General features: G+C 44.7%; 2 protein-coding genes across 2 annotated transcripts in view; both read left to right on the top strand.

Moving 5' to 3' along the window:
* Nucleotides 1-26,877, top strand: part of LOC310767168 (uncharacterized protein) — a 393,524-nt gene that overhangs the window by 18,507 nt on the left and 348,140 nt on the right. The gene's annotated exons all lie outside the window — the stretch shown is intronic.
* Nucleotides 3,130-8,375, top strand: SOX4 (SRY-box transcription factor 4). Its single transcript, XM_083623971.1, has one exon. The coding sequence runs from the start codon at nt 4,485-4,487 to the stop codon at nt 5,781-5,783; it is 1,299 nt and encodes a 432-aa protein (XP_083480097.1). The 5' UTR covers nt 3,130-4,484; the 3' UTR covers nt 5,784-8,375.

The raw sequence follows: 26,877 nt of genomic DNA on the forward strand, positions 1-26,877 counted from the left end.
CCCTAAAAGGTTTAGGAGCAAGTTATCTGCACCCTTTGGAGCCTGTTTGAACACTGAGAGCTGCCTTTTTTAAAAGGCCTGCCACTGAGATTGGTTCGGTTGGTGGGCATGAATGAGAGTGTTTCCTCAACCTCGGTCCTCCAGATGTTTTGAGACTACAGTTCCCATCATCCCTGACCACTGGTCCTGCTAGCTAGGGATCATGGGAGTTGTAGACCAAAAACATCTGGAGGGCCGAGGCTGAGGAAGCCTGCCCTGGGTTACGTAACCACTCTCCTGCTGAGTTGGAACAAACTCTACATTAACAGCTTTAAAAACATGCTTATTTAGGAAGGCCTAATTATTATTTTAAGTGGGGCGTTTGGGGTATTAGGGGAGGTGTAGTACCTCTGGTTGGGAACACAAGATGCTCCTTCTGGGGTAGTTTGTCCACCTTTTGTCCTCATCCTGGGAGCTCTCACCTGTGGCTCCTAGAAAAAATCAGCATATGACAGCAGCCACACCCTGGGAACAGCTTCGACTGGCTGGCTAAACCAAGTAATGGGGTCTCAAACCCTCAGTGAGTTAGGGACTTCACTGCATGTGAAGACAGGCTCTAGTGGATTGAGCAGACAAGACCAATAGTGGCTGCAACGGTCAATAATGTGGTTCCTGCATGTGCTGTAGAGGGAAGTGAGGGGCAAATGATGCTCATCAACCTGGGAAGGTAGCTCATGTAGGAGAAGGAAAACTCTGATGCTTGGGAGAAGAAAAGGCTAAGGAGTAAACCCTACATAAATACAGAGTGGAATCCCTAAGATGGTTGGATGGCACCTTGTATGCCTCCTTCCAGCAACTCCTGCAGCCACGCTGATGCCAAATATATTGCTCTGCTTTTCTTTGGACCACATCAGCAACACCGAGAGGGAGGTCTTGTCTCCTGGGCAGCCCAGGACCTCCATGCACACTGCCCAGGCTTGTGCCCTGGGGAGGACCCTTCGGTGCTGCTAACCGAGTTTCAAGTTACCGGTCTCTGCAGCCACAACAGGCCCTTTAAATACTCCAGTGGTTTGACTTCACCCCTGGAGGTGCACTCCAATGTCTTTCGAGACAGATGGAAACCAACAATATTTCAAGTTATTCAGCTGTCTTAAAAATGTTTTAATGCTGTGGGGTCCCCCCCAGCCCTGAAATTAATATCAAAGCCTATGCTTTTATTCCTGTTTGTAGTTTATTTGGCTCAAGTTGCATTTTTTTATTATTCTGCTGCATAACTCACTTGTTTTGTGTGTGTGTGTTACAGCATTTTGTTATTCTGCTGTAAGTTGCCTTGTGTGGGTTATGCCCCAAAATGTGACGCATAAACATGTTTATAAATGAATAAAACAATTGTATGACTGTCTTTACACAGTGTCATTTTCTATATTTTTGTGTATGGGCCCTTAAACCCAGTTCAAGGCACTATAGACCTAAAGTGCTATATCATTAGAAACAGACTGTAAAACTCTGTCCTAAGATTTACGTCACAGTTACATACCTAGGATTGGACATCCATGCTGAGTCACAAAACATCCCAGCCGTGTCCAGCGATACTCAACTTCCTAGGGTTTCAGGCAGGATCTGGAGAGGTTGGAGACACAAAACATGCATTCCACCACTGATGTGTGAATTTCGCTTCAAATACTTGTTGCTATTTTATGTGATTTGTTTAAGATGGGATGTTCACTAAATCAAATTCTGCAACTGTGTGGATTTCTGAATTTACACTTTCCAACCGTATTTAAGATGTCCCCTAAGGTATTATCTCTGTTAAGGGTACAGTAATTTGTCATCAGTCCCTATGCAGTCTTCAGTGCTCTGTGTTCATGATTAACGGTGCATGCTTAAACCGGAAAAGAACAAGACCATCATTAGAACCATCCTATTAGGAACCTAACACCAGTTTTGGGACCTGTCTGCTCTATTATTCTTATTCTTATTCTTAACCACCCTTCATTCCTAGATCTCAGGGCAGTTCACAACATAGGAGTCCTGTTCGTTCACTCCAGCATATCTGTGACACACCAATTTTGAGGAGTGCAGAGTATTTGGGAGATAAGTTTGGACTGCTTTTGGATCGTACTTTTTTTGTCCTCAATTCATTTCCCCCCCTACATTGTCATCAGGTGGCATGTAATTTATTCTGAAGGTTCTCCTTTTTTTGTCTCAGCGCCTACTAGGGATGAAGCAATGACTTGATGGGTGCTGTAGAACCTGTTTCACTTCTAACAGTACTGTTGGATAAGAAGGGAAAGTCTGAGCTATTTATTGTTTGTTTTAAAATTACTGTTTTCCATTTTCACAGGCATTAAGATTTGAGAGTTGGGCAACTCAACGAATCATAGACAAAGTATGCCATTGTAAACAATGTACCTGAGTGTATTAACGAAGAAGGGGGGGGGCGAGAGACAAGCATCCAGTTTATAGCCTTATTTGTTCTGCAAACCATTCGTTGACCAGCCTATTTGCCACCGGCTCACCAGCACTTTCCAGAGGAGGAGCTCTTCACCGAGGCTTTTTTCGCCTCCTCCCTCCAAGAGAAACTGAAGGGGGCGAGGAGGGAGGGAGGAAGACTTGGCATGCTACTTAATGCAAATCATCCAGGATTATAAGAAATCATATGCAGGAGAGTGAACCTTATCCACCTGCCTGCATGGTGAATAACGAGGGCCGGTTGGCAGTCAGGATATCCACGGTAGCAGCTCCTAAAGGCAAAGCAACACGACGGTGTAATTTACAGCCACAAAAAACCTCTCCTTTGCTTCTTCCCAAATAAGTATGTAGAAGCTGCGCTACTGTGCGAAAACTACTAATCATACAAACCAGTAGGCCATATGTTTTCCACTGGAGAAGACAGGATCGAATAGAAAGCAGTGAAGAGCGCGTTGCGGGGCGGGAGCGAAGTTTGTGTGTTTAATCTGTTTAGATAAAAGGAAGAGATTAAGCAAAAACACGTGCTGGGTTCTTCTCCCATCCCCCACCCCGCTTCCTCCTCTCAACGAGGAAACGCTCCCAAGGAGTCGCCTTTCCCTTTACGCGGAAGTCCACGCTTCCAATGCATCGCCCGCCCGCTCCCCCCTCCCTATCCCCCTTCTCTGCTAACATAACGGGCAGAGCTCATCTCCCTCCCTCCCTCCTTCCACCCCCAGAGTGTAGTAACACACGGACGCCAGCCCCGCTCCCTCCTTTCCGCTCGCGAGCGCGCCGGCGCGCACACGCATTCACACGTGCACACGCACTTTCCTCTCCACGCCCCCCTCCCCCGCCGCCCCAGGCCCGCCGCCCTTTTCGCCCTCACACGCGCACACGCGATGAAGTAGGAGGAGAAATGCAAACGCAAAAAAAGGGAGGAGAGGTGGGGGGAAAGAGAGAGAAAAAGAAAAACCAGAAATCTCAGCTGCACTTCTGGCCCTTTTAAAAAGTTTGTGTAAATTGGAATGAGGTCAGATTTGGAGCTTCTCATTGCACGCGGTGATTATTGTTACATTGGGTTCCAAGCCAATGGGAGCCGAGGGGGTGGGGTTTGGCACGGCGGAGCGTTGGATACAGCCTGCGATTGGCTGGGGAAATGACTGTGAAAGGATAAAGGGGCGCGAGGCGGAATTGGGGTCCGCTCTAAGCTGCAGCCAGAGTAACCGTCTAAGAGAGGGGGGCGGTGCGGAAAAAGCAGGCCACTTGCATCGCCCCGGTTTGTACATGTCTCTTTCCTCTCTTTGGGGCTGTGCATCCAAAGGAAGGCGAGACGGGACTAAATACATTGATTGCACCAGTCACCGCGCTTCCTCCCGGGAAGACACACATTTGTTAACGCTACTTGGTTGCATGCGCGGGGCCGCCTAATCCCTCGCAGCCACTGAATGCCCGTCGAACAAACTCCTGCTCCCTTCTACCACGAGTCCTGGACGGACTGAGGAAGATTTTCGTTTTCTTTTCTTTTTTCCTTTGCTTTGTGGGAGGCGGCCTTTTTTTTTAAAGAGGTATTTTTGGTTTTTTTGCTGTGCCCTTCCAAGAAAACGAGACTTTCAGCAGTGGGCGTGCTGCTTTGCTGAAACACCTCGAGCAGGGAGAGGAGAGGGAGAAAGACGGAGCGAGCAAAGCACTTGTAAACTCCGGGGTGGGGGAAGAGGTGGAAGAGAGAGAGGCGAGAGACCTTGGATTGGCGGTTGGCGGCGTTAAAAAAAGAAACTGTTTCTGCTTGGAGCCCGGCTTCTGTAACTAGACCCCCGGCGCAAAGTTGCGGCGGAAAGGCGGGCAGAAAGTCTGCCGGGCAGAGGAGGAGGAGAGCGGTGTGGAGCTACAACTACTTCCCAGAGGGAACCGTGCCTTAAGTAGCCGAAGGACGGCGCGCTCGCCGAGGGGGCTGCCGAGCGACGGGGAAAGTTGAGCGCCCGGTTCCAAGCTGGTGCCAAACTGAGCGCCGCCGCTTCCCCCGACAGCCGCCGCTGCTGCGCGCGCGAGCCGCCGAGATGGTGCAGCAGACGAACAACGCGGAGAACACGGAGGCGCTCCTGGCCGGCGAGAGCTCCGACTCCGGGGCCAGCGTGGAGCTGGGCATCGCCTCTTCGCCGACGCCGGGCTCGACGGCATCGACGGGCGGCAAGGCGGACGACCCGAGCTGGTGCAAGACGCCCAGCGGGCACATCAAGCGGCCCATGAACGCCTTCATGGTGTGGTCCCAGATCGAGCGGCGGAAGATCATGGAGCAGTCGCCCGACATGCACAACGCCGAGATCTCGAAGCGCCTGGGCAAGCGCTGGAAGCTGCTCAAGGACAGCGACAAGATCCCCTTCATCCGGGAGGCGGAGCGGCTGCGCCTCAAGCACATGGCCGACTACCCCGACTACAAGTACCGGCCCAGGAAGAAGGTGAAGTCGGGCGCCAGCGCCTCCAAGCCGGGCGAGAAGAGCGGGGGCGGAGGGAGCGGCGGCGGCGGGAATAGCAGCAGCAGCAGCAGCTCAGGAGGAGCCGCCTCCGCTGCCAACTCCTCCAAAGTCGCCCTGAAAAAGGGCAGCAGCGCCGCCGCCAAGCTCTCGTCGGGTGGCGCCGGCGCGGGCAAGCCGCATCCCAAGCTCAGCCTGGGTGGCGGCGGCGGCAGCAGCAGCAAAGGCGCGCCTCCGTTCGCCGCCTCGGAGCAGCCGGCCGCCCTGCTGCCCCCGGAACACCACTCTCTGTACAAATCGCGCGCCGCCTCGCCGGGCTCCTCCTCGCCCTCGGGCGGCGGCAGCGCCAGGCACCTCCCGGAGAAGAAGGCCAAGCGCCTCTACCTCTTCTCGCACGCTTCGCCCGGCGGCGCCGTGCCGGCGAGCCCCACGCTGAGCTCGTCGACGGAAGCCAGCGACCCGCTGAGCCTCTACGACGAAGCGGGCGCCGCCGCCGGGGCCCCGCACGACGGCGCCGAGCCCTTGGCTTCGCCCTGCTCGCCATCCGACCACCGCAGCTACACCAGCCTGCGGGCGCCCTGCTCGCCGGCCCCGTCCACCTCGCGCTCGTCGTCGTCGGGCTCCTCCTCCGCCTCGTGCGCTTCCTCCTCCTCGGACGACGAGTTCGAAGACGACCTGTTGGACCTGCACCCCAGCCCGGGCTTCGACGGCATGGCCCTGGGCAGCCTCAGCTCCTCGGTGCTCGACCGGGACCTGGATTTTAACTTGGAGCCCGGCTCGGGCTCCCACTTTGACTTCCCGGACTATTGCACCCCGGAGGTAAGTGAGATGATCTCGGGGGACTGGCTCGAATCCAGCATTTCCAACCTGGTCTTCACGTACTGAGGGGGGTCGAAGGTGGAGAGAGAGAGAGAGAGAAAGAAAGAAAAATAAGTGGGGCGCATGGATGGCACACAGACCCCATTGCGCCCTGCAGACTGGAGGAACGAGAATTTTGCCCTCTGAGTGTTCTTCTTCCCCCACCCCTGATGAATCTGACTTTGGGGGGGGAGTTGTGTGTATTTTTAAAAAAATATATAGATACGGAACTTGGCAAAAGGGATCAACCTTTTTCCCCCTTGTTCTTGGAGAAAAAGCGACCGCAGGAGTCCGATTTCTGGCTAAACAGATCCTCACACAGAAACACACACCCCTCTCCTCCCGCCCCCACGCTTCATCCTTCCAACAGCCGGAGAAGGAGTTCCACGTTTCAGAGACTATAGCGAGAATCAAGTGGCTAAAACAAGAATGGCAACGACTTGCGGGGGGGGGGGCGGAGGGAGGGAGGGCTGGAAGTCACGCACATCTCCTAAGGTTTGTTTCTTGTCCATGAGTTTTGAGAGGGGTGGGGAGCAGATTGTGCTTTGGAGATCTCTTTTGGGGGGCGGGCGAGGGTTTCCCGGGGGGTAGGGGGTGGGAAGTAATGTTTCAAACAAATCAGCAGGACTTGCAATTGACGGGGGTGGGGGTGGGGAAGAATCCTAGTTTGCGTTTTTTTGGGGGGAGGGAATGGGGGTGTCCTCTTTCGCCTCGAGAGCAGATGGGGTTAGAGAAAGAGGCCCTAGGAACTGGACTTGGCACCCCGAGTGGGATGGAAAAGAGGGGAGACGTTAAAAAGGAACTGGAAGCTCTGCTAAGAAGATAATAATAAAGCTGAAAAGGATTTGCACGTATAAAGGAGGTGGCAGCGATTTTCTTAAGTCACCTTATATTATATACAGAGAAGTCAGTATGTGTGGAATTTCAACAACGCTGAACTTTTGTTTAGAAAAAAGAAATGGAGACAGATATAGAACATACCAAGTTTCTGTAATGATGTGGTACAGGGGAAAATAGAGGGCAGTTGCTCTTTTTTTTTTTTGCGAAAATGTGTTTTCTTGCTCAGAATCGTGATGGTGTTGGATTATTTCACTGGTGGGGTTTAATATAGCATGTTATCCTATCTTTCTGAGGTTTCTGTAAGACTGTTGAACAGTTTAAAAGAATAGTGTTAGAATAATATAAGAAGCAGATAGATGGCGCTATGTTTGATTCCTACAAAATTATCACCAGCTTTTTTCATTCTTAACTCTTTAAAGGATTCAAACGCAACTCAAATCTGTGCTGGACTTAAAAAAAATGAAATTCAGGACCAAATTTTTCCTCAGTGTCTGTATGTGTGTGCGTGCGTGTGTGTTCTCCTTTATAGCTGTAAATGAAGTCTCTTTTCTTTTCACACCCATGATCCATCCTTGAAACATTATTATTTTTCCTTGTAAATGTAATTTGATGCCATTTTATAAGTGAAGTATTTATACTGGCCAAACATTTTTTTTACCTGTATTACTTTGTCCTATTTTTTATTTTGGTAGTTTTGTTGTTACCCACACCATTTTTATGTCACCTTCACTGAAGGGCTAGAGTTTTAACTTTTAATTTTTTATATTTAAATGTAGACTTTTGACACTTTTAAAAACAAGAGAAGAGAGATGAAAACGTTTGATTATTTTCTCAGTGTATTTTTGTAAAAAATATATAAGGGGTGTAAATTGCTGTTTTGGATTTCCTGATTATAACAGGGCTGCTGGTTAATCTCTCACACACAAAAAATCAGCCCCTACTTTCCTCATGTTTACACTCCAATCTGCAGGCTTCTTAAAGAGACAGCATCCCTTGCTATTCCACTCTACTTGTGAGTTGAGAGAGGGATTGTACTAATTCACTGTAGGGCTAACTTCTAACAAATAAATAAACAAACCCTCTCAAAGTAAATAGTATGTTGTACAGAAACAACTGGAGCATTTTCAAGAGAGAAAAAAGGGATCCTGTAGCTTTAACTTTTAAACCACATCTTTTGCACTTTTTTATAAGCAACAAAATAAAATAAAAAACCGTGCCGTTTAAAAATCACTGGATCTATCTAAATGCCGATTTGAGTTCGCGACACTATGTACTGCATTTTTTCATTCTCGTATTTTGACTATTTAATCCTTTCTACTTGTCGCTAAATATAATTGTTTTAGTCTCTTATGGCATGATGATAGCATATGTATTCAGGTTTATAGCTGTTGTGTTTAAGATGAGAAAAAAAAGTGAAAACATCTTTGTACATTTAAGTCTGTATTATAATAAGCAAAAAAAAAAAGAGTGTGTGTTTATGTATGTTAATATAACATGACAGGCGCTAGGACCATCTGCCTAACGAGGAGGTTGTTCCGTTAAGGGTTTTTCCTTTTCTTTCCCTTTTGTTTTTTGGTCATCCATCCTGTGCAATATGCTGTGTGGAATATCTTTGTCTAACAATCTGCCCATAACACAAAGGTGGGGGAGGGGTGGGGAGGAAGCTGGCTAACGATGCCAAGTTCACTGCCTGTCAGATTGTCAATATACTTTCTGTAAATAACCTTTTATCTTTTTTTTTCCAAAGGAAATAAAATCAGCTGGAACTGAACCCTAAAACCCTGCCGTCCTTGTTGTCATTGCCAGAGCTCTTCTTTTGTGGTTTTCTTGTACTCTTTTTTTACATTGCCAGTGGAAAAAAATGTCTTAACCGTTAATGCTTCTGAAATGCAAAAAACTGTTAATGCAGAAGCTTGGCCCTTGTCTCCCAACATCCCCCCCCCACACCTGCCCCGCCCCCCTGGAAGGATTTGGCAAGCCAGATCTTCAAGCCCTTTGTGCTGCTTTGAATGTGTGCTGCCACAGCATGCTTTCTAGGAATTTGTATGCACTAAGCAAGTGCTGATAGCGTTGGGGTTTTTTCCCTGGAAGAGGAAGGGGGAGGGGAAGAGGTGCAGGGAGAAGAAGGAGCTGCTGCTCACAGTAACACAGAAAGCCACTGGAGATGAAAGGCAGGGGATAAGCTTTAAAGGCCCCATCCACCATTTGTCCTCAACAGTCTGACCTTGCAGTGTGAAAATCCTGCCTCACCCTTTCAGTAGGCTTCTGGCTACAATTCTGCCCAGCACATTGCCTGCTGGTTCATCTGCAGTGAAGATGGGAGAAAGCAAGCCTGTTTGGGGTCACTGCGAATTCACAGAAGGGTTTCTTTTTTTAAAAAAATTTTTTACCAGCAAGGAACTTTTAGAATTCCACTTATTAGAGCCAGAGCACTTAGATTCCATCTCTGGCATTCGAGAAAGTAGATTTAAATGTTTTTAGCTTGGTGCACTGCCAAATAAAACAAAACACAACCACACACATGAATTACATTTGGTGGATCTTCCTTACCCTCCCCTCCCCTCCCCCTGTAATCTATTTGTGGAAAATGCAGGGAAAAGCAATTAGAACGCTATAAGAGAGAGGGGAAAGTAACTTACGAAAGGACAGGGAAGTGCCAACCGAAACGTTTCCCCCCCTCTAACTTGGGCTGATCTTCAAGCATACTTCATTGGCTTCACTTTCTCTAATGGCCTTTTAGATAATCCTTTTAAAGCAGATATGAAATATTAGGTCAGTGGGTGAACTGTGAGTTCTGTAGCAGCTTTGAGGAAGAAGCTTAGAATTTGCATTGCAGATCAGGGTTAGGGGACACACACACACACACACACACACACAGCTATGATCTAAAGCTTAGCAGTTAATTGTGCAGTGAATGAATTGTAGCTTACCACATCTTTTTTTTTTTTAAACCACCTGTTCAAGCTGCATTTCTAAGCACACTGGCTTGGAAACTGAATGCACTGAAAGCCATTGCACTTGACAAACCATTGTTGAGATTGGGGCTGTTTAAGAGCATTTCGAAACAAGTGGGGGGGGGGGTTGGGGTTTTTTATTATTTAAAAAGGTTGATCTTCGTAAGGGAGAGCGGGCACACTGGATTTTAGTTATCACTTCATAAGCTTTTATATTTTAGATGGTGGCAGTTCATTTGGGAAACACTGGAAGTCCAGAGGAAGGTATACTCTCACACACAGAAAGGAACAAACATACATGCAAGGAGCCCATGTTGAAAAATAACTGCAGCATTCTTGTAGCCTTAGGTTGCAATTATAAATACTCTTGCTAGAGAGTAAGTCCCACTTAATTTAATGAAGCTTACTTCCAAGTAAACTAGGATTGAGTTGACGAATAATTACATGATGCATGAAAACACAATAAATCCTTTCAAAGGGATCTTTCTAGAACGGGTTGGGAACCTCAGAACAATTTCCAAATGTGGCCTTCAGGTCACCCTCAAGGCTGCACATGGCACTCTAGGCATAAGTCATGCCTCTAGCACAGCCTATCCCAGTCTTTTTGCCATGCTCAAATGTGCCCTTGAATTGAGATAATACCTTTTGAGGTTGGAGTATGTGTAGAAACAAACCTTTTGGGTTTGGTGTGGCTGGAATGTAGCTTACTATACAAGGGCAAGAGTCAGAACAGTTGTTCCATCCACTGTTCCCATTGGTCTTACCCCCCCCCCTTTGCCCCAGTCACCACTGGCAAAGTTGCCTATGAAATATGTGTCCCTTGGGCAGAAAAGAGTTCCCCCTTTGTCTGGAGGGAAAGTGGACTGTGTGGTCCACCTGCAGACTACTGGCCTGTTTCTGGTGAGCCATCTAGCATAGTGGTTCTCAAATGCATACAGGGGGGCACTTGGAATTCTTTGGGGGTCTCATGTGGTTACTTAAATGTTTCTTTTCCCCAGGAAAGGAAAGCACATTTAGGACATGCCGTAATGCTGTGAATTAGCGTTTTGCTTTCACTAATGGACACAGATTTATATTTAGTAATTTGCTGTATGGAAGCAAACATCTCTTTCTTTCTACAGTCACTTCCACCCGTGAAACACTTAAAAGCACACAGCTGACAAATGGTACCCAACAAAAGCAATATATGAAACTTGGCCGAATTGCATCTAATGAAAATCCATGATGCAGGCTAGCTGACAAAATGTGTCGGGTGAAAGCTATGCATGCACGGCTGACAAAATGCAATAAAGTAAAACTATATGTAATACGGCAGGGTGGTGCCAATTTAAAAGGAGAAAAAAATACATTTCCCTTCTGGGTTAAATATGAAGGAAATTAAAGTAATGATGTTTCTCCAGCACTGGTGTAATGATCAAAACTAGTGCTGTGTTCTGGGGCCTAGGCCAGGACCTTATCAGCCCACCTGACAATCCGGCCATGATTAAACTGGCCTAGATCTCTGGCAGGAAAAATAAATGGCGTGCAGAGCCAAGTACAGTGGTACCTCAGGTTAAGTACTTAATTGGTTCCGGAGGTCCGTACTTAACCTGAAACTGTTCTTAACCTGAAGCACCACTTTAGCTAATGGGACCTCCTGCTGCTGCCGTGCCGCCGGAGCATGATTTCTGTTCTCATCCTGAAGCAAAGTTCTTAACCTGAAGCACTATTTCTGGGTTAGCGGAGGCTGTAACCTGAAGCATCTGTAACCGAGGTACCACTGTACACATATTCTTGACACTGCTACAATCTTTCCTTGGGCCTCTTGAAAGCTCACGGGCTACAGTTTGAGAACCTCTGATATACCACCTACTAGATTCTGGAATTCTTGCAAAGAAAGTCAAGGAACTGGGAATGTGACCCAGGAAATCACTCTGTAAGTTATTCAGCGAGAATTTACACTCAAGAATCATTTAGCACACACCAGTTATTCCTTAAGTGCTGAGGTCCTTTGTACGCATGCTTTTCTTTGTAAATGTAAATGACATTTGGTAGATCACAACAATAATTTAATAATTTACTTTTTATATTTCTATACAAGGGTTCTAGCAAAAATAAAGTCAAATCTGGCAAGGCTGAATGCAATACTCCCAAAGGCTGGTATATTTCTTTCATTAAGCTCCATATAATAGCTACCAGGGTAGGTCCCATCTACAAAAAGTAATAGATAAATGATACAGTAACAGTTATTTTGTGCAGCTGTGTTCTGCATATTTTAAAACTGGATTCCTGGTGCAATATAGATGGACTGACACTTGGGATACAAGACCTTGTGCTTATCAAATTCATGTTACTGTTAGAAGCCGAAGAAGAGCCAATTTACAAGGACAGTATAATATGCCTTTATTAGGAGAAACCACATGCAGCATGTGAGCTTTTGACTTCCAGCAAAAATTTTTAGTCCCAACTGTTTAAACAAATTGAGAAGCAGGGAAATGTTTGAGTGAGGATCTGATTTCAATGATCTTCAACTTATTTCACTTGCTAGCTTTCCATGGCCTAGAAATTATTTTATATGGGGGAGTATTTATGCCCTCCCCTGCAAGCCTAATATCGAATGTAGCAGTACTGTTCAGATTGGTTACATAAGATCAGACCAAAGTCCTCTGGTTCTTACAGATTTCTAAGGGAATCCTGGAAGCAGTAGATGAGTGCAACAATCTACTGTGATCAGTTTGCCTTCCTGCTGTCTCAGCCACCTTCTGAGTTAGTGACATAGAATGGTAGGGGCCACATCACAGACTTACATGCTTCTAAACATATGGGGTTCGAGAATGGTATAGGTGCAATATATTCTGAACAGAAAGCAAAATTAATTGTAAATAACGTGGTAACAGAAGAGTTCAAGATTGAAAAAGGGACACGTCAGGGGTGCCCTATCTCCCCACTACTTTTTATATCGGTCCTGGAGGTTTTGCTTAATATGATTAGGAGGGACCAGTTGGTTAAAGGGATTCAGGTCGGAGCTAAACAATACAAATTGAGAGCATTTGCAGATGACTTAGTACTTACATTGCAAGAGCCAGAAGCTAGCACGAAAAGAGTTTTGGAAATAATCCAAGAGTTTGGTCAATTGGCAGGATTCAAATTGAATAAGTTAAAGACAAAGGTATTAGAGAAAAATTTAACACAGACCGAAAAAGAAAGGTTTCAGAATGAGACAGGGTTGACCGTGGTTAAAAAAGTGAAATATTTGGGTATAAACATGACAGCTAAGAATGTGAACCTATTTAAAGACAATTATGAAAAAACTTGGACAGAAGTGAAAAAAGATTTGGAGATTTGGTCAAACTTAAAGCTTTCCTTGTTAGGTCGAATCGCAGTTATAAAAATGAATGTATTGCCAAGAATGTTGTTTTTGTTTCAAGCATTGCAAATAATGGAAAAAATGGACTGTTTCAAGAAGTGGCAAAAAGATATATCTAAATTTGTCTGGCAGGGCAAGAGGCCCAGAATTAAATTTAAGATATTAACGGACTCAAAGGAAAGAGGGGGGTTTGCCCTGCCAGACTTTAAACTCTACTATGAAGCGGCAGCTTTCTGCTGGCTGAAAGAATGGCTACTTCTTGAAAACACAGACATTTTGGATTTGGAAGGTTTTAATAACATTTTTGGGTGGCATGCATATTTGTGGTATGACAAGGTTAAAGCACACAAAAGTTTTAAAAACCATATTGTCAGAAAAGCACTATTAAATGTTTGGATTAGATATAAAGATCTGCTGGAAAATAAAACTCCAAGGTGGTTGTCGCCAATGGAAGCTAAGGCAGTTAAAAAGTTAAACATGGAGTCGAAGTGGCCAAGATACTGGGAAATTTTGGAAAAGGAAGGGGACAAATTGAGATTGCAGAGTTTTGAGAAATTAAAAGGGAAGGTGAGAGATTGGCTGCACTATCATCAAATAAATGAAGCGTTTAAATTGGACAGTAAAATTGGCTTCCAGGTGGAAAAATCAAAATTGGAGACAGAATTGTTAGAACCCAGTACTAAGAATTTGTCAAAAATGTACAACTTGCTGCTGAAATGGAATACACAAGACAAAACGGTTAAATCAGCTATGATTAAATGGGCTCAGGACATTGGTCATAATATTTTGTTTGCTGATTGGGAAAAGTTGTGGACCACCGGGATGAAATTTACGGCATGTAATGCTCTAAGAGAAAACATTATGAAAATGATATATAGGTGGTACACAACCCCAGTCAAGCTTGCAAAGATTTATCACTTGCCTGATAATAAATGTTGGAAATGTAAAGAAAAGGAGGGTACATTCTTTCACCTTTGGTGGACGTGCCCGAAGATTAAGGCATTCTGGGAAATGATCTATAATGAACTTAAAAAGGTATTTAAATATACTTTCCCTAAGAAACCAGAGGCCTTTCTCTTGGGCATTGTCGGACAGGGGGTGTTAAAGATGGATATAACCTTCTTTTTGTACGCTACAACAGCAGCTAGAATACTTATTGCGAAGTACTGGAAGACACAAGAACTACCCACACTGGAAGAATGGCAGACGAAGGTGATAGACTACATGGGCCTGGCAGAAATGACGAGCAGAATCCGAAACCAGGGAAGAGAAGCAGCGCAAGAAGAATGGAAAAAGTTTAAGGACTATTTAAAGAAATATTATAAAATTAACGAAAGTTAGAATGATGTTGGACTGGAAAGTAAACGGTTACTATTAGCAAGGGTTAAGACAAGGAGAATAAGGAAGATTAGATTAAATTTAAATTAAAATAAGGGAAGATTTGCTGAGTAATTGATAAGAATTTGGAATACAGAAAAGGGAGGCATGAGGAAGTCGGGGAAGAAAGGTATAAGAAATTAAGATATGAAATGGTACATGTTTTTTTTTTGTTTTTTTTTCGTTTTTGTCTGTTTATGTATTTGTTATATGTCTGTTATTGTTATAAAAACCTTGAATAAAAAATTATTAAAATAAAATAAAATACATGCTTCTAAACATATGGACGCGGGTGGCGCTGTGGGTAAAAACCTCAGTGCCTAGGACTTGCCAATCGTATGGTCGGCGGTTCGACTCCCCGCGGCGGGGTGAGCTCCCGTCTTTCGGTCCCAGCTCCTGCCCACCTAGCAGTTCGAAAGCACCCCTAAGTGCAAGTAGATAAATAGGTACCGCTTTATAGCGGGAAGGTAAACGGCGTTTCCGTGTGCTGCGCTGGTGCTGGCTCGCCACAGCAGCTTCGTCACGCTGGCCACGTGACCCGGAAGTGTCTGCGGACAGCGCTGGCTCCCGGCCTCTTAAGTGAGATGAGTGCACAACCCTAGAGTCGGACACGACTGGCCCGTACGGGCAGGGGTAGCTTTACCTTTACCTTTTTAAACATATGGAGGTAGGAAGGAAGAGAGGAGCAATTGGTCTCCTGACAGGAAGGAAGTGAAGGCTGCATACTGGACCTTTATGTTGTATATTAAAACTTGCAAAGGGGCCCAGATACCCCTCACTGGCCCAACCTAGCTGCATTACTATTGACTTCTTGTAGTGCTCCTGGATGCTTTTTGGAGGTGAGCAACTTTTCGGTGAATGGAAGCCAAATTTGGCTCCCATCAGTGGTGGCTGTCTGCCATTTAAAGATGCTCCAATGTATTGCCATGGCTCATAAAGCTATAGACATAACGGCTGGATTCACACAAGCCTCATTCTACAGAACATGCTTAGAAATCTTTGCTGGGAGGTTTAAAAGTGCATTCAACTAAATACGCTTAGAAATCTTATGCAGACCTTCATGCTAAACACCCAAAGTCTATAAAGAAGCCTACATGATGAGGGATGTTAGGAACAGGACCTAGAACAACCCTGTCCTGCCACCATTTTGAGCTCGTGTGAGTACAGACAGGGCCTGAATGGGACTGTATTGAACCTGCCTTCTGGTATTTTTAGACCCCTTTTCTCTTCCAATGTGGAAATGAGAGCTGTTAATAGAAAACAGGGAGGGGAAATAGGATTTTAACTTAGGTATAACTGGGCAGCAGCATATTTACAACTCCTTGAAACAAGAATAACTAAATTAGTTCCTGCCTTTGGCATTCAGTTTGAAGCTGGAAGTTCCCTCTTCAAACAATGAGATTGTTATTGAGGGGGAAATCTAGAGAGATCACCCATGTGGTGTAATTAATAAAAAACTTTGCTAAATCCCTACATCCAAAGCATGGAACTAAACACATGCTCCAGTAAGAAAGCCTTAAAGGTAAAGGTAAAGGGACCCCTGACCATTAGGTCCAGTCGTGACCGACTCTGGGGTTGCGGTGCTCATCTCGCTTTACTGGCCGAGGGAGCCGGCGTACAGCTTCCGGGTCATGTGGCCAGCATGACTAAGCCGCTTCTGGCGAACCAGAGCAGCGCACAGAAACACAGTTTACCTTCCTGCCTGGAGCGGTACCTATTTATCTACTTGCACTTTGACATGCTTTCAAACTGCTAGGTTGGCAGGAGCAGGGACCGAGCAACGGGAGCTCACCCTGTCACAGGGATTCGAACTGCCGACCTTCTGATCGGCAAGTCCTAGGCTCTGTGGTTTAACCCACAGCGTGCCCCGCGCCCCTAAGAAAGCCTTAGAAGAGTTTAAAAGTCACAAAGCGTAGCGACTGAAGTATTTGGAATATAGGCTGAACAGACCACACTTTAATAAGTTTAAACGCTTTACTTACAAAACTTCCAAAGGTCAGATTCATTTGTTATTCCATGTAGCAGCAAAAACACAGGGGTGGGTGGGTGTGGAATGAGCTTGTGATCTGAGCTTGAAACGGTCAAGCCCAGACGTGTTGCCTGGTCAACTTCACATAGTGGAAGAGAGTGAACAAAGGAAGCTTCACTTCCTTCTTCACCAGAGATGAGGGTGCCTGACCTAGGTGAGTCTAGAAATACAATTCTGCGGTCTTAACCCCTTCATGCATTAACTAGCCCTAAGCTTACTAGTTACATTTGACTGCAATTTCCCACAGTTACGTCCTCAGCATTTCATAGGTTCTAGATGCTTATATCTTTTGGAATTGTTTTGGATTTTTAATGTTACCAGAAAATAATAATTACAAACTTAAAACAGTTTTTGCATAGCAAGGGAGGCTATGTAAGCCATTACCTTGTTGTTTTGTTTTGTTTTAATTCGTTCATTGAGGTTGGAACTCCTGACAATTATTTTAACAAAATTTGGATTGGATAGCAGCTTTGGGAGGTGTGTCTTTAAAGATTTCCCCAAGCTACTTTTCCCCAAACCTTTGTCCTCCCTCCCCTAACCCCCTGCCCTGTTGTTTTCCATTAAAGGAAAAAATAAAGGTACATATATCATACATGCAGTTTCCCCTCATAACTGGATGAACAGCAGATAGAGAGTGCAGTAATTTATGTAGAAGAAAAGCCATGGAAGGGAAGGGTTAAAGCACTGCCTTCCCAGCACCACTTTGTATGTGCGTGCACGTGTGTGTGCGTGCATGCATGCTTCAGAATTAAAATAAATGCCATGAGATCCAGTCATGGTGATAGAACTTCTGCATTAACTACAATAATGACTCATTCATTGCTAAGCCTGTTACCTGAAGGCTGGGCACTTGTTAGGCAGTACACTTATGCATACAATAATACATGTGGTGGATTACATAGGTGAACATTTCAGCTTATATCATTTGCAAAATAGGAACAGAGCAGGTTCATTAATTATACTTACCAAGGCCCCTTTAAATTCATTATCAGCCCCAATAAGAGACGCTAGTTTTTGTATTATTATTTGCATCAAGTTGCCTGGCATGACTACCGCACATTGGGAATGGAAGAGTGTGCAGAACAAGAAAAGGAACAGAAATGGGCTGAAAATGCAGTACCGCATGTGAAGTCATTCGCTTGGGACTAATAAGGTTGTCTTTGGCTATCTCCTGCAGAAGACTTGTCAGCTTGAAATTACAGGGGAAGAAAATGACCGTAAGGTCTTGATCCATCAAAAATGTCTGTGAGCTGCCAATATAATGCAGTTGCAGAACAGGCAGACAGCATAATTCTTAGGTTCTGAAAATGAAGCATTCCTAGTACTTGCGATAGGAAATTTAAAATATTGCACAATGGCATGAATGGTTGGGCAGGGTGCACATGAAATACAGGTGTTTCATGGTATAAAAGGGGTAAGTAAAATGTGTGTATCTACAAACACATCAAGCTACCAATGAGTGAGTGGTTTTCCTATTCTGTAATCAATTTTTGTGAAGAAAACCAGGGTTGGTTTAGTTTACAGTGGTACCTCGGGTTACATATGCTTCAGGTTACAGGTGCTTCAGGTTACAGACTCCATTAACCCAGAAATAGTGCTTCAGGTTAAGAGCTTTGCTTCAGGATAAGAACAGAAATCCCGAGATGGTCAAAAAGACATCAGGTTTCAAATAATTCAAGAATGCAGCTACCGGTGGGATAATTTGTACATTCCTTCCATTGAAAAATCTTAAGCTTACACACATTGAAGCAGAAATGGTTTGAATACCTCAGACATGGAAGGGGGCAGGGATGGTAAAATAATATCATTGTACGTCTGGTAAGACGTACTTATACAGTGGTACCTTGGGTTACATACGCTTCAGGTTACAGACTCCGCTAACCCAGAAATAGTACCTCGGGTTAAGAACTTTGCTTCAGGATGAGAACAGAAATCGTACTCCAGCGGCACAGCAGCAGCAGGAGGCCCCATTAGCTAACGTGGTGCTTCAGGTTAAGAACAGTTTCAGGTTAAGTACGGACCTCCAGAACGAATTAAGTACTTAACCCGAGGTACCACTGTATAGATAAATTGTGCATTATTAAATGTAGGCTGAGACATTACAAGGATCCCACCCCCCTCCCATGTTCTCAGACCAGTTGCAATGGGCTGGACTTGGAGTGCAGCTCCTGCATCTGGAGAACTGTCACCTGGACATGTGTCGGGGCCCAGCGGAGCCCCAGAGATGCTGGTGAGTCTGGTGCTGACACGGCTTCATCATCTGCCCGGCACCCACTTGCTACCATGGCTGCTTATTCAGTGATCAGCACCTGACCCCTTTTTCTAATGATAGCCCACTGGGTGTTCTCCAGACAGTGGCTTTCAACTCCCAGGAGAGCAGCACCACCTCTGTTACCATTTGTGTGTTGTTTGGGACTACAGTTCTCTGTGTGAGGGGGAGGGTGCACTATTTTTTAATTTACTACTAGTATTTTCCTTTTGAAATTTTGCGTGTGCCCCTTAGAAATCTGCGCTGGGGGCAATGGCCCCCTGCCCTCACACATTACGCCACAACTTTGCCCTCCTCTAGAGTTTTACATTTAAATCTTTTGTCTATACAGTTTTCCTCTTTTCTCCGTATTGAATTTTATAGATACAATTGTGTGTGACCATCTTTTAGTATGAGTTCTATTATTCTCAAGTAGAAATACTAAAAAATAAATAAATAGGTTGCTACATTGTGGGTTTTTCTTTTTTTTTAAAGTTAAGTAAAAATGTTCAGCAAGTTGTTAATTGATAAAGTTTAATAATAATAATAATACATTTTTATTTATTTATACCCCGCCCTCCCCTGGCCAAAACCGGGCTCTTTGAAGAGAGTCTGATGTAGAAACTGGTAGGAAGACCAAGGTAAGATTTACTGAATAAAAGAGCCTTTGCATCTCAGCAATTTTTTTCAGGGTACCAGCCATTAAACTATTGATCAGTCTACTCAAGATCAACACTTGAGAATAACGGCTTATCATCAGTGGTGCAGTTAGGTAATTTACCATCCACATTTAATAGTCTTATGCACTCCACTCTTAAGATGGTCATGTGCATGATTTCATTTGTGAAGCACACAATTCACATCCCCTCCATTCCATGCGTTAAAACTACTTCTACATTCCAGCATGTTAGAGCAAAAACATGCCAACACTTAAAAAATAATAATATTCTGAGCATATGAGGTTTAGCATTTTAAAAACTTACTTAAAACATAGTGTGTCATGACTGCAGGAATAAAATGGTGTTTTTATCTGCTACCTTAATGCTAAACATATTTACTTGGGGAAAAGCACTGTTTTGTTGCAGAAAATGACAACAGATTTTAAATGTAAAAATAATAAAATGAGCACCTGTAACCAGGCACATACCTGGCCAGTTGCCCTGACTATAACATTGTGGGGTTTTTTTTTTAAATTTTAATAAATAAGAATAAACAATGAAACAACCAATGTCAGCCTTGGTGGGCCCCAGTACTCCCTTGCCAATATAGGTGCTGACGTCTGGGAATGTTTGCAGCTTCTATGATCGACTGCTGACCTCTGGATGCTTGTTTTTGGGATGGGCCTGGACTGTGGGGCTCTGAACTTTAGCTCTGAGGTTGTCGGAGCTGCACCGCTGCTTATCATTAGCTAATCAGAACATGTCGGAACAATGAACTGCCCAAAAATTCGGAAAATCTTTAATCCTTGAAGCTTTGGAAACTCTGGTCAGTTCCAACCAACCTGTTTAATAAGCATTTAGTCTGATTTGTGGGGTGATTAGACAATGTTGCACCCAGCAGGTGTTATTCTATACTTTCCAGCACAGTTTTCCATCACTTATGGAAAGCCGTATTGTTTTACAAGAGCTCAAAATCAGCTTTAACTGAGCAGCCTGACTTTACTGGGATGTGACAGAATCCCACCCGAAAATTGTGAGTCTAGAAGTGCCCCCCTAAGCATGAAAAGTCCTTAGATATCCTGATCGTCTAAATTAATTAGCATGCGTGCAACATTTGCTATCAAAGCAAGCGGCAGAGGATCACAGCCTAAGTCATTATTTGACCACTGCTGAACTGCAGGTTGATGTATCTCCCATAGTAGGAAAAAAGCTAAGCTCACATGGACATTTCCAGCACTTGGACTTTCAAAAGAAACACAGCACCGACTTGCTGAGGTGGCATCTCTAGGCAAAAGAAGAAGAAGTAATAATTCCCAGCACAACATATGTTGTTTCACTTACTGGCACATTTATCTTGATTGTTATATCTGTACTTGTGGATTGGTCTAATGATTTAATTCCTATCTTAAAACATAATTTCAGAAGCAGCATTGGTAGAAGACAGAAGCTGTTGATTGGAAGTAAAGAAATGGGATGCAGAGCGCTGAATCCCATGTTTATGATAATATGGACTGAACAATCACCATGAAGGGATACAATTCTGGGGATTGAGTCCTTTGTTTTAACATGTGTTTTTAAAAATTGCAAGATTCATCATATATACTAGTTTTAGAAACCTTTTATCAATCAGTTCATAGAAGCATAGAATTATGGAGTTTGAAGGGATGCTGAGAGACATCTAGTCCAACCCCACAGCCTGCCTACAGCCATCCTTGGATGGGTTTGAAGCACCAACCTTCTGGTTAATAGCCAGATGCACTGACCCATTGCACTGCATATCTAGCAAGTCCTTCCGTGCTCCCCTTTACTACTGATGGGTTTGCCACCCTGGGCTCCTTCGGGGGAAGAGTGGGATATAAATTGAGGGTTGCAGCCACTGCTTGGAATACTCAAGAGTAGATCCACTGAAATTAATGAACAATACAAACTTGGGGCCATTAATTTCAATGGGTAAAACTTAGTTGGAGACAACCTTAAATGCAAGAATGAAGTATGGGTAGGAAAGTATAACCCATGGAGACATGAATGGGTCATTATATGATATGTATTTGTGTCTGGCCTGTGTGTGTGCAGCTTGGTCAGACCTGCTGTCACTCTCTATAGATCACTCTGTATGTGATCTGAGGCCTCTCTGTCATTGGCTGTTCTCCCTTCCCCAGCGGTAGTGTCAGGGCAGGACTTTGAGGCAGACGTCCAGGGTCCTGCTCAGCAGAATGAGCAGGAGGGTCTCCCAATGGAGAGGAACTTTGAAGGAAGTGATGTACCGTGGTACCTCGAGTTACAGACTCTTTAGGTTACAGACTCCGCTAATCCAGAAATAGTACCTCGGGTTAAGAACTTTGCTTCAGGATGAGAACAGAAATAATGCCGCGGCGGTGTGGCAGCAGCGGGAGGCTGCATTAGCTAAAGTGGTACCTCAGGTTAAGAACAGTTTCAGGTTGAGCACAGACCTCCAGAACGAATTACGTTCTTAACCCGAGGTACCACTGTCATGTAAACATTGCCATAAGCTCATTAAGCCCAATGTAACCCTAAGAACAACTAAAGAACGCAAGAGTCTGCTGGAACCGGAAAATGGCCCATCTTGCTCTCACAGGGGCCCACAAGACGCCTATGGTACCCACACTATTACCTAACTTCAGTACTGTTTTCTAACTAGCTTGAATATTTACAGCTAGCTTGAATATTACTAGCCAACGCTATGGTAGGAAGAATGGCTGGGGAAACCCAGCCAGATGTAGAGGGTATAACTATTATTATTATTATTATTATTATTATTATTATTATTATTATATCTGTGAGCTACAAGCATTCATCTGTGTGGAGGCTTAGTGGCTGAAGAAATTGTCAGGATATATCTGCTGTGGCCTGGCCTAGCTTGGCTGTGCATGGAACTGCTTGACTTATTACACTTTGAGAAGCTAGCAAAATCATCATCATCATCATCATCATCAACCTTTTATTCGACCGTCAGTCAGAAAAAAGTACATTTGTCAATACACAGTTAAAACATCCAGGAAGATTTTAGAACTTAGCCAACACTAAAATGGGCTAAACAGATAGCCCCATATCAATACAGTCAATTATAGTCTTGCGACGCTTAAAAGCTAAAGAAAGAAATTTGGCCACCAAGGAAGGTATAGCTCTAGTGACATTATTCAGCAAGTGTAAAACCTGGTTTTCTCTGGGTAGGAAGCTAAATTGACATAGGTGTGGGTCTATAAAATTTTGTCTAAGCTCTGCATAAGAAGGGCAAGTCAAGAGAATGTGTTCGGTGGACTCAACCACACCCATGGCACAATGACAGGTTCTCTGGGCGTATGGTACTCCCCTGTACCTTCCCCACAATATCGCAGAGTCAAGGACATTTAATCTAGCCGCTGTAAGAAGTCTGCAGTATTCAACATAGTGGATTTCTGCAAGGTAGGGGGCTGGTATGGTCCGATAAATCTGGTCCCCTAGGAACATCCCTGGTTTTACCAGGGCTATGTCCTCTTGTCTGGCAATGTCACTCAGTCTCCGGGAGATCACAGCTCTAGCTTGATTGTACGTCATAGACTCAAAGTAAAGGTGAGACAATCCGCAGGATTGAACCTCGTTAATGACCTCCCTTTCCCACGATGATTGGAAATCGTCCCTCAATATCAAGGGGGCAATACCCACTGGTTTCAAACAAAGCTTGAGCCATAGCCAGAGCTTCGTCTTCAAAAGGCCACATACCGTAGAGCTTGCCAGCCGACCTCTAATCTCATAACCGCACCCGCTACCGAGGGGGGAATCCTAAGGATGGCTCTAAGGAATCGCGTTTGGATAGAATCCAGTTTCAAAAAATCCCTACGGGAGCCTAAAGAGATGCCCACCAAAAGAAGGGGCAGGACTTTCATTTGAAAGAGTCTCAAAGCTATCTTCACTGATTGAGCCTGATTCTTAGCATATAGAGATCTAATCTGGATGGCTGCTTTAGATGCATTAGTTGTTATATAGTCTCTATGGGCCAGAAAAGACCTATTTGACCGTATTACTTGTCCCAGATATTTAAAGCAGTTAACCTGCTCTAGGGGGATCCCGTTCATCGACCATCAATGGAGTCTCGGTCGGGCAGAGAAGACCATGATCTTGGTCTTAGCATAGTTGGGTTGGAGCTCATGCTGATCACAGTATTCATGTAGAGCTTGCAACATTCTCCTCAGTCCAATAGGGGATCTGGCAAGAAGTGCGGCGTCATCCGCATACAGAAGAACATTCAGAGATCGGCCTGCTTATTTGGGGGGGTGTGTGGAAAGCATCATTGGCCATGTGAGTCACCAGTGAGTTTTTTTTTTAGCCCCTATTCCACCTCCCAGCTCCAAAAATCCATTTAATATACAGTCCTCAAATAGAGAACATATCAGATATTAAACTGATAAGAACAGATACTACACTTGATCTTAGCCAAAAGGCCGAGAAGCGATAGAGTCACCAGTGAGTTAATGTAAAAGCTAAACAATGCTGGGGCCAATAGACAACCCTGTCTTACCCCTCTAGTGGTGGTAACAGGGTTGGAGACTAGGCCTTTATTGTCTAGCCTGATTCTCAGAAAGGTGTTTGTATGGAGGCTGATAATCAGATGAAGGAGACGACGATTGATCTTTGTAGCAGCCAGTTTTGTCCATAGCTGCTTTCTAGAGATTCGATCAAATGCCTGCTTAAGGTCAATAAAAGCCACATGAAGAACCTTTGGGGCTTTGCCGGCATACTTTTCCGCCAGGTGATTCAAGATTAATATTTGGTCTGTGGTAGATCTTCCAGGGCGAAAACCCGCCTGTTCATCGGCAATGATATTGTCGTCCTCCATCCATTTCGATAGTTTGTTTAGCAGGTACCCCGAGTAAATCTTCCCAATGACATTAGCAAGCTGATTGGCCTAAAGTTGCTCGGCTCTGTACGTGGGCCTTTCTTATGTATTAATACAATCAACGCAGAGCTCCAGCTTGAGGGAAATTTTAGCTAGCAAAAGAGCTTTGATTTCCTTTCATCCTGCTCCAAGTCAGGAAAGATGCTGGAGATGCAAGGCTGAAGAGCTAACATGCACTTGTTGCAGACAGGCACTGAGGGTTTTTATAGACAACTTGATTCCCCCTCCTCTTGAACCGAGCCAATGAACAGGAGGCCTTTGGCTTTTCAATGAACATTGCATTGCTGATCTTGAGCTTTGAGCTGGGACATTGATCACCACTGCTCCTTTGATCTTCTGAGGCTTGGGGTGGGTGTGCTGAATAGGGCAGTGGATCCCAGGTATTGGAACCCCCTTGAGGAAGTGGTGTCCAGATGTGCCTCATAAGGGTCAACCACAGCTTCTGGCTCCCTCTTCTCTTCAGAGAATGTCTCATCAAGACCGAGGTCTGGGGTCTAACAACCCTGAAGACAGAGCAAACTGTTTGGCTGATCTTGGGGAAGTTCGCATAGAATAAGAATGGGAGGGGAGCATACATGCCACCAGCTGAGTTTTCTAATGTTCTTTCCACTTTATTAGAGGATCATATACAGTGGTACCTCAGGTTACATACGCTTTACGTTACATACGCTTCAGGTTACAGACTCCGCTAACCCAGAAATAGTGCTTCAGGTTAAGAACTTTGCTTCAGGATGAGAACAGAAATTGTGCTCTGGCGGTGCACCAGCAGCAGGAGGCCCCATTAGCTAAAGTGGTGCTTCAGGTTAAGAACAGTTTCAGGTTAAGAACAGACCTCCAGAGCGAACTAAGTACTTAACCTGAGGTGCCCTTGTATTGCTTTATCATTGGTTCCCAGGGCAGTTTACAAGGGATTGAAATTACGGCAAAAACAAATTTAGAACAATACCATTAAAACAATAGTTTTGGGGGGGAGCAGTTAGAAGGGCGGGAGAAATATGAAGCAGAATGGAAGCACCGTATTTTTCGTTCTATAAGACGCACTTCCCCCCTCCTAAAAAGTAAGGGGAAATGTTTGTGCGTCTTATGGAGCGAATGCAGGCTGCACAGCTATCCCTGAAGCCAGGAGAGCGAGAGGGATTGGTGCGCACTGATCCCTCTCGCTCTCCTGGCTTCAGGGATAGCCACGCAAAGCCTACTGAGTGCAGCGGCCCTTCCATTTCTCCTCCTGCTTTGCTAGAGAGGCGCTGCGCAGAGAGGGAGAGAATTTTGTTGTTTCTTGTTCTCTAAAACTAGGTGCGTCTTATGATCGGGTGCGTCTTATAGAGCGAAAAATATGGTAACTGGCAGAGGTAAAAGAGGTGTGATTAAGAAGCCTGGTTAAAATAATATAGATCTTCACCTTGTGCCAAAATGACATTGATGCAAGTGCTGGGTGAGACACCACCATCAAGAAGGCTGCACCTCCAATGGCAGGAACACACTAAGGAAGGCCTCTGTTGAAGGCACATATGTGGAAAAGCAATCCTTCTGGCACCTCAGGCTGACGGCATCTGAGAGTGTACAGAGTTCCTGTTCTTCCACAGCAGGTAAGTCTCTCATCCCCTTTGATCTAACATCAAAGTGCCTAAGCATAATGTATTTCCAAGGAATGCTTCCCTTGTCTGTCCTAGCTTGACTGCCTAGGGTGGCAGCAGCCTGTGGTTATAAATGAAAGGCTTTACTCGACTGAAGGGCTTTGGGTTCTGCTTTGAGCAGAACATTTCACCTACCTGGTGGAACTGGAAGACCAAGTCCAAAACACATTCTCACTAAAAACGTGCTGCAAAATTGTATTTATTATATGTCCTCCTTGTAAAAAAAAAGGTAAAGGACCCCTGGATTGCGAAGTCCAGTCAAAGGTGACTATGGGGTGTGGCGCTCATCTCGCTTTCAGGCCATCAGCTTTCTGGGTCATGTGGCCAGTATGACTAAACCACTTCTGGTGCAACTGTGATGGAAACCAGAGTGCACGGAAACGCCGTTTACCTTCCCACTGCAGCGGTACTTATTTATCTACTTGCAGTGGTGTGCTTTCAAACTGCTAGGTTGGCAGAAGCTGGGACAGAGCAACAGGAGCTCACCCTGTCGTGCAGATTCCAACTGCCAAACTTCTGGTCCTCCTTGTATCCCAGGTCTATTCAGGTGGATGGCCACAAGGGACAGTTCTAACTCTATGGTGGTCCCATGGCTATAGAATTTTCTTATATTTTTCAATTGGCCTTCAAGGCATGGTGTTAATTAGCTGAGTGATAGTATGGTTGAACTATGCTTTCCCACTCAGGGAATGGGATATTGCTGGGTTGTAGTTTTAAGTTTTAGAAATTTGTATTGTTGTTCTTTTAACTTACTATTGTTTTTAGTTGTGAACTGCTTTGGATGGTCAGATGCCCAGAAAAGCAGCATAAACTATTTTAACAATGTTTTAAAGAAATAAAAGAATTAAAGGTGGCAAAATGTGTTATTTTTTCACATCCAGAAAATTGCAACTTCTATACTTTGAAGATGGGTGCTCCTCATTCCCCAAAATGGCTCACTTGGAATCTTTTCTGTGTCTGCAGCCTCCAATCCTGGCAAGTGGCCAAGAGGACAAAATCTTAGCTGACTGGAAACCTTAAGATCTTGATGTGCAAGGATAATTTTTAATCTTGTAGAAATATATCTCCTTGGGCCTCCTGAAGCTCACAAGGGAAAAATATACATGTAGCATTATCTAATTGTAGCTGAATGTGAGCTAC

This window comes from Podarcis filfolensis, assembly GCF_964270895.1.
Source record: "Podarcis filfolensis genome assembly, chromosome: 7".
NCBI classification, from domain to species: domain Eukaryota; kingdom Metazoa; phylum Chordata; class Lepidosauria; order Squamata; family Lacertidae; genus Podarcis; species Podarcis filfolensis.